General features: G+C 40.6%; 1 protein-coding gene across 3 annotated transcripts in view; it reads left to right on the top strand.

Annotated features, from left to right (window-relative positions):
* Positions 1-13,416, top strand: part of efna3b (ephrin-A3b) — a 95,781-nt gene that overhangs the window by 72,118 nt on the left and 10,247 nt on the right. For all 3 annotated transcript variants that reach the window (XM_061777652.1, XM_061777651.1, XM_061777653.1), the window contains 3 exons: positions 3,553-3,845; positions 3,962-4,027; positions 6,366-6,443. In XM_061777652.1, coding sequence (XP_061633636.1) covers positions 3,553-3,845; positions 3,962-4,027; positions 6,366-6,443 — 437 coding nt within the window. The remainder of the gene's footprint in view (positions 1-3,552; positions 3,846-3,961; positions 4,028-6,365; positions 6,444-13,416) is intronic.

Below are 13,416 nucleotides of genomic sequence, written 5' to 3'. Positions count from 1 at the left end.
AAGGATTAGTGACTAAAGTCGGTGTTACCTTGCTGTGAGGTGATTGAAATGAATGATTTTTTTTTACAATCAAGCAAAGAATGAAATAATAAGATTAACATTGTGAGCAGCGATGAACGATTTCTCGAGCCCCTGGCAAAAGTCGGAAGGTATACCAGATGGACGACTGGATTCCAGTATACAGTCAATCCGGGGGATTTGCGGGGGACTGCAACCGAGTCCTACCACCAATACAGACGAAGAAATTGTCTAGTTGTCTAGTTGTATTGCGTAATAAAAGTCTAGGATTTAAATATTGGTGTGTCATAATCAATGGCTAAAGATAGTAAAATAAAATACATTTTTTTAAATAAATAATGTGTAGTTTTGCAGTGAGTTCTCTATGGACAGTTACAGCATTTTTAAATAAAGGGGAAGATTGTAAATAGAATGTACTTCACGAAGAACTCATTCTATTTAACCCCCCAAAAGGAATGTACTACATTAGAGTTGCATACTTTTGACACTTTTTTCAATGTTGTAATTAGCATTAGAGCTATAATATATTTTTCTATATTCTACCCATTGTTAATGCATTATTTTACAATACTGTAAAAAAAAAAAAAAAAAAAAAAAAAAAAAAACATGGTTCTGTAGGAGTGTAGCATTTTGACTTGAATTGTAGTTACCAAATATGGTTCCTTGACTAATAAATTGCTATCATGCAAGTGACTCTTGAATTTCACAATACAACAATTCCCCAGTCCTCTAATGGAACAACTATAACTGTAATACAAGATCTTCATTTTCATGTCTAAAGTTCTTTTTTGTTCTATTCCGTTCTAAGTCAGCCAAATGTTCACTTTTTTTTTCAGATTAAGTACAATATGTCCGTATTGTGCATTATTACATACCCAGGAACAAAAATACAGATTGTCCAGGAAGAGGAGCAGCTTGCAGAGGCAGGAAACGGATGAACGAGCGTCCAACATTTACTGTAATTACTCCTTCATGTAGCTATAAAAGTGAGAAAACGAGATGAGGAAGGACAAGGGTTTGAGGAGAGCGGTGAGAGGAAGACACTGAGCTCAGTGTTTCGATCTTCATTTAATAATTGAATAATCATCTCCTTGGAGACCTGACCTAGAACCAGCAATGAGGAGGAGGAGGAGGAGGAGGAGGAGGAGGAGGAGGAGGAGGAGACGCTGCATCACGCCCAACGTGGCACTCTGCTGCCCCCATGTGACTTTTTAGTAACACACGCACACGCGCATACCTCTTTGATAGAACTTTCCAACTGGCTGCGTGATTTACAGCAGATATGAGCCATGGTCAGTCATGGGAAGAGAAAGATGACTTTAGGATGTCAGAAAGGAATATATTTCATTTTGTCACCTCAAATGCACAAGCACACACACACACACACACACATTTCCAGACACACGATCAGAGCTTATCTTGCTGTCAGGCAAACTCTCTTTTAGGGCCGATGGCAAGCGTTGCATGCAGTTCGGCTTGATGTACGAGCATCGGGAGCAGGGGACGACATGGCGCTAACATTGAGTGGGAAGCGTTGGCCCCCATGGGCCCTGAGTCCATTCTGAAGCGACGGCAAATAGTCTACACACATTTACTTACACACCTTCTTTGTGTTATTAATAACTCAGTAGATGTATGTGGCTGCTGTCGGCGTGTCAGTGCTTCTCTCCAATCTACAAATAACAGAACCATGACTGTGCTGGACTTTTTTGTTGACTTTACCTGGCAAGATATAACAATACAGTACACAGTTTTCCAACAATTTTTTTGCATATCGATATGCATCAAGTTGAATTTTGACTTTTAACAATACAGTAATACAGTATGAGTGGGACAACATATCACAAGGCTATTGTGATGTATTATCTCTAACAATACAGTAATGATACACAAGCATAAAATATTGATAATACTTTGTGACAATTTTGATCTTTTATATGATTTGAAACCGGCACGGTGATCAACTGGCTAGCACATCTGCCTCACAGTTCTGAGGACCCGGGTTCAAATCCGGCCTCGCCTGTGTGGAGTTTGCATGTTCTCCGGATAGGCCCCAGGAAGTCCGCGACCCTTGTGAGGGACAAGCGGTACGGCAGATGGATGGATGGATGATGTTGATTCCCAGTATGCGTCTCCCTGTCTCCATGTACTGTCACGACTGCATATCGCATTTGGTTTTCTAGTGATACTTGCCTACTAAATCCCTGCCTCACAGTTCTAAGTTTCTGTCCTCTTCTCATGTGTTCTCTGAATTCCAGCTTCCTCCGACATTCTAAAAAACTTACTTGTTAGGTTCATCGAAGACTTTAAATTGTTCATATATGTGAATGAAAGTGTGAATGACAGCTTATAAATTACAAAAAGTATGACAACCGAAATAATGATGATCTTGTCTCAAAAATTCTTTTAATCTCTTTGCTGTTAAGTTGAACACAAAACTATTCTTTTGTTGTATGACTAGCAAAAGGTGGATACACAGGTTCAATGTAGCTTCTGCCATCTAGTGGAAGAGCATTTAATTGTTCTGCCTGTCCTATACTGTACGTCACTCTCAGACCGATGAACAATGATGTATTTGTTATTAATAAATAATTATTTGGGGACAAAATAAGCACAATTGTATAATTTTCCACAACACCACTGATGATCTTTCTCGGCACACTATTGTCGTGTGCTACGGCACCCTGGTTGTGAATCACTGCTTCCAGATCATGCTAGAAGATTTCTTTTAAAATGGTGCAAAAGATTGCATTTCTTCCAAATTGTCATATCTAATTAGGTATATGAATAATAATAATTCAGGAAGGTCACCCCAAAAAGCTGCGAAAATATCTAAAACAACTTCTTAAAGTTGTTTTGACAATCTCTTTCCATTTATCTTTCTTTCCAGTAATGGGAGTATTTGTAAATCATTTTGGGCTTATCTGTACATTGTGTAGTTATAACACACTTGTATTTCATGTAAAGTAATGCACCTGATACTAACTATTGCTCAGACTATGAATGACAAAATTAACAATTCTCAAAAAAAAAAAGAAAATACACATTATTAAGCAAAACACCACAATCAGGGCAAAAAACTATCGAACAAAAGAATTTGCACAATAAATATAAATGTATATAAAACCTTTAGTAATATAAATTGAGAATATGTGCAAATATTTAGTTTTTTACTATGTCAAAATTATAATTGATAAATCAGGTGATTAAAACAGCTAACCTACTTGTGGTGACAGCTGCACACCATGAATGCAAAAGAAAACAGTATAAAAATGTATAGCTTCAACTCAACATTATTTGTAGAGCACTTTAAAAAAAAAAAAAAAGCTGTAACAAAGTGCTGCACAAAATAAGGTTTGAACCTAACATAAAACACAACAACAGCAATAAATAATAATAATAATAATGGTAAACAAATAAATCTAATATTTAATTATTCTTTTCTAATTGAAATATATGTGGCGCTTCGTCCGTGTCTTGGACCAAAACAATAGTGATAATCCACGATGTCCTGGTTTGTCTGCGTGTGTCCAGTCTGCGTCGCGAGGGCTACACAATGCAGGTGAACGTCAACGACTACCTGGACATCTACTGCCCTCACTACAACGACAGCCAGCGCATGGTGGGCACCAGCGAGCAGTACGTCCTCTACATGGTCAGCTACCGCGGGTACAGGAGCTGCGACCCCCAGATGGGCTTCAAGAGGTGGGAGTGCAACCGGCCGCACGCCCCCCATGCCCCCATCAAGTTTTCGGAGAAGTTCCAGCGCTACAGCGCCTTCTCGCTGGGCTACGAGTTCCACGTCGGACAGGAGTACTACTACATCTGTAAGCGCTCATCCTCCATCCTCATTTGTCAATCAGCTGTTGATTTGATATTGCTTTATTTCATGTAATTATTTCGATCTGGCAATCTAAACATGAGCGTTTTGTGTTTTTTACAGCCACGCCGACTCATCACCACAGCCGCAGCTGCCTGAGACTACGTGTGTACGTTTGTTGCTCCACAGGTGAGTCTCACATTTTTCACACCCACAACCAGGCTCCATCTTGGTTGGTCCGCCCACACAGCTCCTCTCTCAACTCACACAAAACACGTCTTTATGCTTCGCTGGGGACACCTACTGACTGCATCCTGATGGCCACACTGGTACTTAAAGTGATTTTGAAAGTGATTTTATTTAGATTTCAGTTCATATTTTCAGGTTTAAAAGGGTTTCAAGTGGATTTACTGTATTATGGAAAATTGACTTTTCAATTGCTTGCACGCAAATGTAGTTGGGTCACCCCAACTATCACGTGAAAAATTAAACAATCAAGTAAATCTGAACCCATTTCGTGGTTTTCTGTAAGTCTGAAAATATGTTTTTTTATTTTTGTGGCAAAAAACTGTCTCCAGTCTGTGTGATATTTATTGTATTGTAGTATCTCTTCAATATAGACAACAAACAGTTTCTTTCAGCCCTAGTTACGCCCAAAAAAATACCAAAGTGGCGATCCTCAACCAAACTTTTTTTCAACAAAACTTCAGCAGTGGTGTTAGATTTGTGATAGACAGTCAGTAGTGCCCATGTCTGCTGCGGCTCACGATAGTTTCTCCAAACTAGGACTTACAAACATGGCGTCAAAACCAGCGGAATCCGTTACAACAGCTAATTTTGAAGGCAATATAGCAATGGTTGAAGAGCTTTGTAAGCATTTGTTATGCATTTGATGTGTTTTGTCATCATAGTTTGTGGTATAATTATGATTGAAAGTATTAGATATGGGCAGTCACATCAATGGACAATTACTTTGAGGATAGTGTCATTTATTCGTGGAAATTTTCAATTTGCATTGGGGCTAGGTCCTTATACCCCGCGAATAGCAAGGGTCCAGCATATTGGGGATGTGTCCTTGCATGCGCCATACGCACAGATCCTCACACTAATGGACGAAGTATAATTCGGGGGCTTGATGATGAAGTGCTGCCTTCACAGAGGAAAATCAAATCCATGGTGTCTTTAGAGGGGCTTGCAGTATGTATGCTTCACAGTTCGAACTCACTTCAGGAGAGTCACACCAACCTCTGCCTCCACCCCCTCCAAAAAGGCTAATTTCAGCAAGATAAAATATAGATTGTGTAAAGTGTATTTATTAATTGATACTTGGGGTAAGCACATTACAGACATGTTTTTTAAAACACCTGGGAATTATTTTATAATTGAAAACAATGCATTATATGTCTCCTTTAAAGTACCAGAGAATATAAGTTACGTGTATACATAGATGTTTTTTAATGCTTTTCTTAATTACTATAACCCTTTTCCTCATTACGTTCACGTGTGAGCTTGAGCCTATCTGAGCTGACTTTGGGCGAGAGGCGATGTACACCCTGAACTGGTCGCCAGCCAATTGCAGGGCACGTGCAATCAACTTTTCACACCTATGTACAATTTTCGAGTCTTGAGCTGACCATGCATGTTTTTGGAATGTGGGAGGAAGCCGGGCACGAGCACAGGGAAAACATGCACACTCCACACAGGACGGCATGAGCCGAGACTCGAACGCAGAACCTCAGAATTATGAGGCACATGTGCGACCCGCTAGGCGACTGTGCTGCCTGATGAGGAAATTTCTTAATACATTTCTTTTGTCATTGTTTAACATTTGTCAGGCAAGTTACGACCACACACACGTGCGTGCACACCCACACACACTCACAAAAACACACACAGAATCTAAAACAGGTATAGTGTTATTAATACTCCTGCTGAGTTTCCCCTGCAGCGTTTCCACACACAAACCCCAGTGCTGCTTTTCCCTCTCTCCTTCTCTATCTATCTATCCTTCTGTCCACCCCTTTCTCTCTCTCTCTCTCTCTCTCTCTCGCTCCAGCATCGCCTCGGCTTTGTCTGTGATGGTGATCCTTCCCCTCTCACTCTCCCCCCTCTCACCACAGTCCTCACTCCTTGTCAAAATCAATTTATTGCTGCTACGTATCGTCAGTGGGTGGCTATGTATATGTGGCCTTAACCCCTCCCATGGCTCTGACACGCACACAAACACACACGCACTTTGATTCCTGGCCTGTCGGGTTGTTTTAACTTCGCCATCCCTGGAATATTAACTTCTCCTCCCTGACGGACTCTGTTGCCCTTCGTCCCTTTTCACACCAAACATCTCCCCCCTCTTTCGCGGGACTCGCTGTGCCCGCTTGTCAGTCATAGCGCTTCTGGCCATTTTGTTAACCCCAATGCTCTTTCCTTTGCTGCTTTCTTGCACGCGTCTGTCAAGCTCTTGGGTGAGAAGTAATTAAAATCTCTTTGGTCACTCGTTTAACCCTTGCTCCCTGGTCCTCTCTCTTAGCCTCTGATGTAGACGATGAGCCAGAACCAACAGAGGCAGACTACACGCTTAGACCGGGCCTAAAAATGGACGACATTGGTGAGTCATGTTCGTCTTTGCACCTGAGTGAGTGTGGAAATCATCTTTGAGGCACATCGGGATCTAACAAGACACATTCATACTTGTTCACACTGGAATCGCAGCTGGACATTAGTGTTCATGCCAAATGTCATAAAAGAACATGAATCTCACTGGTTTCTATATGTTTTTTTTTAACTTTTCACACCAAATACCACCTAAAACAATACTTAGTTGTATAAGTACCACCATGATCACCAACATTAAACTACAATGGTGCAGTATGCCAAAGTGTTCATCAAAAACAAAACAGAGGTTTTATTCGTAAAACATATATTTCATATTATTGTTAGACACTGTAATTTTATGCAGCTTGAACTTATCACTTAAATATGGTAAAATGAAAAAAATCCACTTAAATAATGTTTAAATTTAGTTTTCCATCCATCCATCTAAGCATCCATTTTCGGTACCGCTTATCATCATTAGGATCGCGCGTGTCTTGGAGCCCATCCCAACTGACTTGGGGGCCTACATCCTGGACTGGACAAACAAGAGTTCATACTCACATTCACACCTCAGGACAATTTAGTCTTGAATTAATCTAACATGCATGATTATGGAACGTGGGAGGATACTGGAGTAGCCGGAGAAAACCGGCACATGCACGAACAAATTCCACACAGGCAGGCCGGAAACTATGACCTCTGAGCTGTGAGGCTTTCGTGCTAACCAGACATTCACCGTGTCACTTTCAATTGAAATGTGTTGCACATAAATGTTAAAAAGAATTGTGAATAAAAGTTGAAAAACAATTTTTTTTTAAAGATTTAATGTAAATGTGTTGAACTTAAAAATTGAATACTATACTTGACTTGTACTTTGAGAATCACTGATCTCGAGCAGTTGTGAGTTGTGTGCGATGTAGTAATCTCCCGGTCAGTTCTGTTGTATGTTAAGCTAAATTGAACTAGGCATTACCTGGCATCTTACCAAATACATATAATGCTAGTATGCTCTTCCTGGTAGTTACACGACAAAGCCTCTTTCCCTGAGATAGAAGAGCCTCAGTTTGTCTTGTATGACTCATCAGTGTCATATAACAGTCAGTGCTGACAACATCTCCATGCATGTATGTAGGCTTGCTGTAAATTTGGTGAACACGCAAACTGATTTCTATTCTTAATGATGTTCCTGATGGAGAAGACCAGGTGGAAGTGCTATTAAGCAATGTCTGCCCTTTAATGATGATTGAATGGCGCTATTATAAGTTAAAAATGTTGTTCAAAATGTTTTTTGAAAGAAAAAAAAACGAGGGGGGCCGCTAGTTGCCCATCCTTTATGTCGGTAAAAAAATAAGCAAAACAGGAAGACAAAGCGGAAAAGGTAAGACTGAAGACATTTTAGCTTTTTGCCAAAAATGGAAATAGTCATATTTATTCAATGAATGCCCCTTTTACCAACTAAATTCAACTCAAACTCTGGCTAGGGTGTGAACAATTTTAGGCTGCCTGTAAGTATTTAATACATAATTTACATTTGGGACAATAATACACAAAGATAATACAATTTTCTTTTATTTTAAATGAAATTTTCTTTATCAGCATTACCAAGACCGGTGCATCCATTTCAACTTTACTCTGGAATTAAGAACCTTTGGAGGACCTTGTGTGTCAAATTTGAATTTGAATTTGAATTTCGTTCTGGGTAATTGATTGCTTAGAAAGCCTGCTTGGGGGGGTTGGGGAGCTGAGGTAGATTTTTTTTATTTATTGATAGATTTTTTTTTTTTTTTTTTTTTTGGTTGTGGCTGAAATGGCACTGCGTGATGCACTTGGGGCCCGGCATGAGTCTCCCCTCACCCACACTATAAAAACCTGAGCACTTTCATTCGTGTCAGTGGCCATAGGGCGCAAATATGAGTTACTTAGGTCCATCGCACACTGACTGACACAGCTAAAAGTGACTCAAGTGGAGGATCACAAATTTTTAAAAAAATTACAGTTGGCAACTCTTACCTGCACACGACACAATTAAGGGCAGTACCTGACATCGACTGACACGCTGCAAAGGAAAAACTGCCACCCTGAGTTTTGAGGCTCCACATGCATTATACTGTATTATTTTTGTATTGAACCACAAAGACATGGTGCGATTGTCATGGACAAGGCGGATGGGCAAAAAGTATAGGAACCATGCAGAATAAGGATAGAGAGTGGATATTTTGAGAGGCTTTTGTCAGTGATCTAATGCCCCATTTGCTGACGGCACCCATGCATTTTGACAACAGAGAATCTCCACACTTTGATTTCTAGCTGCATTTATTATACAATATAACAAAATATATACTATATGTACAGTATACATAAATAGAGAGCTGCTTAAAACCCAGGAACCTTTTTTTTTTTGTGCTAAAAGCTCAAGTATGTGTGTGTGTTTTTTTTTTTTTTGATTGACTTGTAAAGCCTCCCACAACCTGGTGGAATATAATCCAGCCACTGGAGGCTTTAAGCAGATATATTTTCACGGCTCAGACATGTAGGGATGTGTAGGAATAAGAGAGGTGCTAGATGTAATGGTATTTGATAGACAGTTAAAATATACATTCAGTGGACACGCCTACAGCGTTTGAGAGCAGAGACAATTGCTTTATTTTTTATTATTTTGAAGCCTCATTTCATGTTGTAGTGGACACGCCATTAAAAGATGACACCCAGCACCCCAGTCTCGGGCTAACGCCGCTTTCCCCGCCGAGGTAGACGACCACGGAATGGCAATTCAACTTTGCATACAGACGCTAAGTGAATTACAAGCCAGACATCTGCTTTTGCACGCCGATGCTAAGTGAATTACCAGCACCAGGAGCATCAAAGCGGAGACAAAAGACACCTAGTTTTGAACCCGAAGGCTAAATTAATTCACTTCCACCACCAGCCAGCCTGGAGAATCTCACCAACAAAGGCGTCTCCGCCCTGCTGTGTACCGCACCACTTGCCACTGGACAATGGACGGGTTACTCGCGACACCCACAGGTGGCGGAACGTCACTGTGAACGCGGGTTCATCAACCACAATCTTTACCGGACTTGACTGGGATCTAATATTTTAAGAACTTACATGAACACCAATAGCAACTGTATTTCTGCAAACTTGAATGTCTGATGTCGAATCTGTTGTCAACTGAACCAGATGAAATGTTTCACTCCACACCATACAAATGCCACATTGCAAATATTACAGTGTTCTCAACAAACACATACAATTGAAACATTTGTTACAGGGATTAAAGAGGATGGGCACGGGAACAATGCAAAGCGGAACAATGGTCTCGTTATCTTAAATCCAATGATTAATATTTTATTCCATTGGTTTTAAACAGCAAATTATACTAAAATGAAATGCAATTCTTGAGGCGCAGTCTGCCTTCCATTTGGTCAAAAGGGGCCGGCCTCGCTCTCTGAAGCCGAAGCTCCTTTGTCTCGCTCTCTCTCGCTCTCTCTCTCTCTCTCACTTTCTCGTTGTTCCACCTGCCGAAGGCCTGGCCCAGCCCGGGGAGCCCCCAACCTCACCACGAGGTGGCGGAGGCTGGGAGACACCAAAAATCCCTGCCGGTCCAAGCGTTGGACCGCAGGGAGCACCTGCCAGCTCCCCAAAGCTACCCTTTTGGGTGCGGGGTAGTTTACGGACGAGGCTCCGTTGGGAAGGAATTGCGGTGCGAGCTTTCCCGGACCACGTGGCAAGCATCGCCACTGCCAGTGCACTGGCCAACCTGCACTTGAAGTGTGTCTTTTTCTCTTTGCTTCCTTGTCCTGCAAACCATCCCTCGTGAGCGTTCTTGCCAACGCCCGGAAGGTCGACCCACCTGCCTGAATTGATCAAAACACGTAAGTCAAACTTGCAGTCTACTAAAAGTACAGATTAGTGCATATTTGGGTTTTAAATTAACGAGAACAGGAATCCTCAGCTACATGCATTGTCACTCCACGCTCATTCTACCAATCTCACATCACAAGTCAGTATCCTTTGCCAATGTTTGTCTGTACTTTCTTTGTTTTTGTGTTTTTCTGTATTGTTTCCCTGTAGATTCCCCATGGTAGAGCATTAAGTCTTCCATAAAATTCACTACACACTGCATTGTTGTGTGTGTTTGGGTTCGAGGAAAGAAACCCCTGGCCGTCTAGAACTCTTATCAAAATTTCATAAAGTGTAGCAACCTTCAGATTACGAGACTGATAAAAAGGTTAAACATAAAAAGTGACGTTGTGCCCCTTTTACTAGATAAAATATCTTAATTTATAACACCGTAATTTAAAATTACACGAAACCGGAAGAAACGCAGACGTTGCTTCCAGCTCATTCTTTTCTCCTAGATTTTTATTTTTACTTAACCTGTATACGCTACAATGTATGTTGTGATTTTTTATTTTTTTTAAGGCACTCAAGTTTGGCAACACTCCTGTCTGTGGTCGATCAAATTTGCAAGACGTACTTATTTTCACTTTACAGTGATGTTAAGAGTATTTTTATTATTGTGATTGTAGTTTGCAGTGGTTTAATACTTCAAAAGTCATAGTTTGTCAAAAACTGAGCTTTTTTAAAAAAAAATGGTAGAATTTTGCATTCTGTTTTTACAGTCATGACGAAGTGTGTTGGCATTGATTCAAAATACAATAATTTGTGTAACGCTTTGGAAAACAAATCCAGTTTGTGCTGAAAGTAATGTTGATAATGTTCACCCTTCTTCTTCTGCAATTGGCTAAAGGCATACAAATTGTGCACTCCATTGTGTCTCAATTGCTCCATGAAGTGAGCAATTCCACACAATCAAGCAAATTCATGAGAATAAATGAATTGATTATGCCCATCCCTATACTGCAATTTATCTACATAACACCATATTAATAAGACCTATCATTTAAAGTTTCCTGGAATTTAGAAAAATACTTTTAACTGCAATTTAGAACGTATATTGATATTGCCTCACGAGCCAGACATTGGGCACCGCTAATAAATGATGACAAACATGATGAGTCAATTTGAGACTTTTGGGCCTGACTGTGTATTGCATAGTGAGTATATACAGAGAAGCTGGATTTTTTTCCACTAAATTACAACATATTGGCAAGCCTTATGTTGCTCAGGATTATACAGCAATTGATGCCATTGGAATGATGGTAAATCTGTCAGCGCTGAATTAACGTTGGCAGCGAAGCGGGTAATAAATCGGTACGCGACAGACACAATTAAATGTCTCCGCCAATCGCGTCCCAGATCCCTTTACATCAACACAAACAACAGAAACGTGCATCCAGCCAGGTCTAGTTATGCAAGCAGCCACGTGGGCATCAATCCTCATCCTGTCAAGTGTTTGCACTCTTCTGTGGGACCTGGTAAAATACGCTTGTAACTGTGTGTGTGTGTGTGTGTGCGTGTGTGCATTTGTCTCATAAATCAGTGTGTTCTCATAACTGTCATGAGAAAAGACATCACTGCTGTGGGAAATGACTGCGGGTCATATGAACTCGCTGGGATAACTTGTATATTCCGCGGTGTTCTTCTACCCCCCCCCCCCCCCCCCCCCCCCCAAATCAACAACAACAAAAAAAGAAAATGATAATAGGAAGGTTCTATATAAATATATAACGAGAGTATTATCATGTACTGGTAAACTATGGATTCATAGTTGTCTTTTAATGTGCAAAGAACACAGGCAACTGTTTTATTTACAGCCCATTCAAATTTTGTCTGTAACAGTACATGATATGTCAACATTGGCCAAAAATACCTCTTTCTTCAAAGTCTATGGAATTATGACATCTAGGAGCCCATGCACTTCTTTCCTTTTATGACAAATGTTGAAAATGTTTAATCCCGTCAAGAAATCATCTTTTAAGACACATACCGGTTTAGGCAGAGTTAGGCCAATAGAACAGTGATTTCCAACTACTGTGCTTTGGCACATTAGTGTGCCGTGAGAGATCATCAGGTATGCAGTAAATGATCCAATTTCACGTAATTGGTCTGAAAATGACTGTACACTACAAATATTCTGTTTGTTCATCTATCTACAGTATGCCAGCGACGCATCATGATAGTCAGAACAATTAAATGCACTTGCACTAGATGGCAGTAGGTACATAGTTAACCTGTGCATCCACCTGTTGTCATTCAAATAAAATAAATCACGCTCAGAATGAGTACGGTAAGTACATTTGTGAGTAAATTTAGATGAGATCATCATGACTTCAGTAGATATACTTTTTGTGGCATTTTTGGTTGGTGGTGTGCCTAAAAAAAACCAAAAAAGAAACCAAAAACTAAAAACATGGATGGATATTTGAGATGCCTTCATCTTGAGTTGGACCATAAGCGCGCAATGCTGGGACATGTAGAATCTGTAAGGTCAATAGCAAGTTTTGGCACTCATTTCTGAGAGTGAAGAGCAAGAATTGCAGACAAACAACCCCATGAACAGACGCCTATGTGTTTCTAGCAAAGTAACAAAGAAGTTGCAAAGGCCTCTCCTCGACTGACATCCAATTACACTCGTCGCGACACATTTTTAATTACTGTTATTCACCTTTCACGTTCACGACACCAGCCTATTCCAAATCAGCCTCCTTCTTGTCACTGTTTTCATTTCACTCAGCCTCCTTCGCTGTTAATGACGGTTCTGCTATTAGATTTCCTCTCGCGTGAGGTGGCGTGAGCAGCTCCCCGAGCAGCATGATGATGCTCATCTGCCCACCGCGAAGGTTCAGGTTTCAGCATCTGACCAGCAGGTCCGGCCATTAGCGGAGAAATCAGAAGCTTTTTCTTTAATGGGCTTTAATATCGCAGCAATTACCGTTGACGACGTGTTGGACGACCTCTGCCAGGAACATCAGGAGGGATGTCACTGATGAGAATGTAATGTTAGTCACTCGGTCGCTTTTAGCATCGACGGGATCCAGAGGCTTTTTATTTCTAACTGCAATTACATTGTCTCCAATTTT

The sequence above is a fragment of the Phyllopteryx taeniolatus genome, chromosome 6, assembly GCF_024500385.1.
Source record: "Phyllopteryx taeniolatus isolate TA_2022b chromosome 6, UOR_Ptae_1.2, whole genome shotgun sequence".
Classification (NCBI taxonomy): domain Eukaryota; kingdom Metazoa; phylum Chordata; class Actinopteri; order Syngnathiformes; family Syngnathidae; genus Phyllopteryx; species Phyllopteryx taeniolatus.
This window is presented reverse-complemented; position numbering and strand designations above follow the sequence as displayed.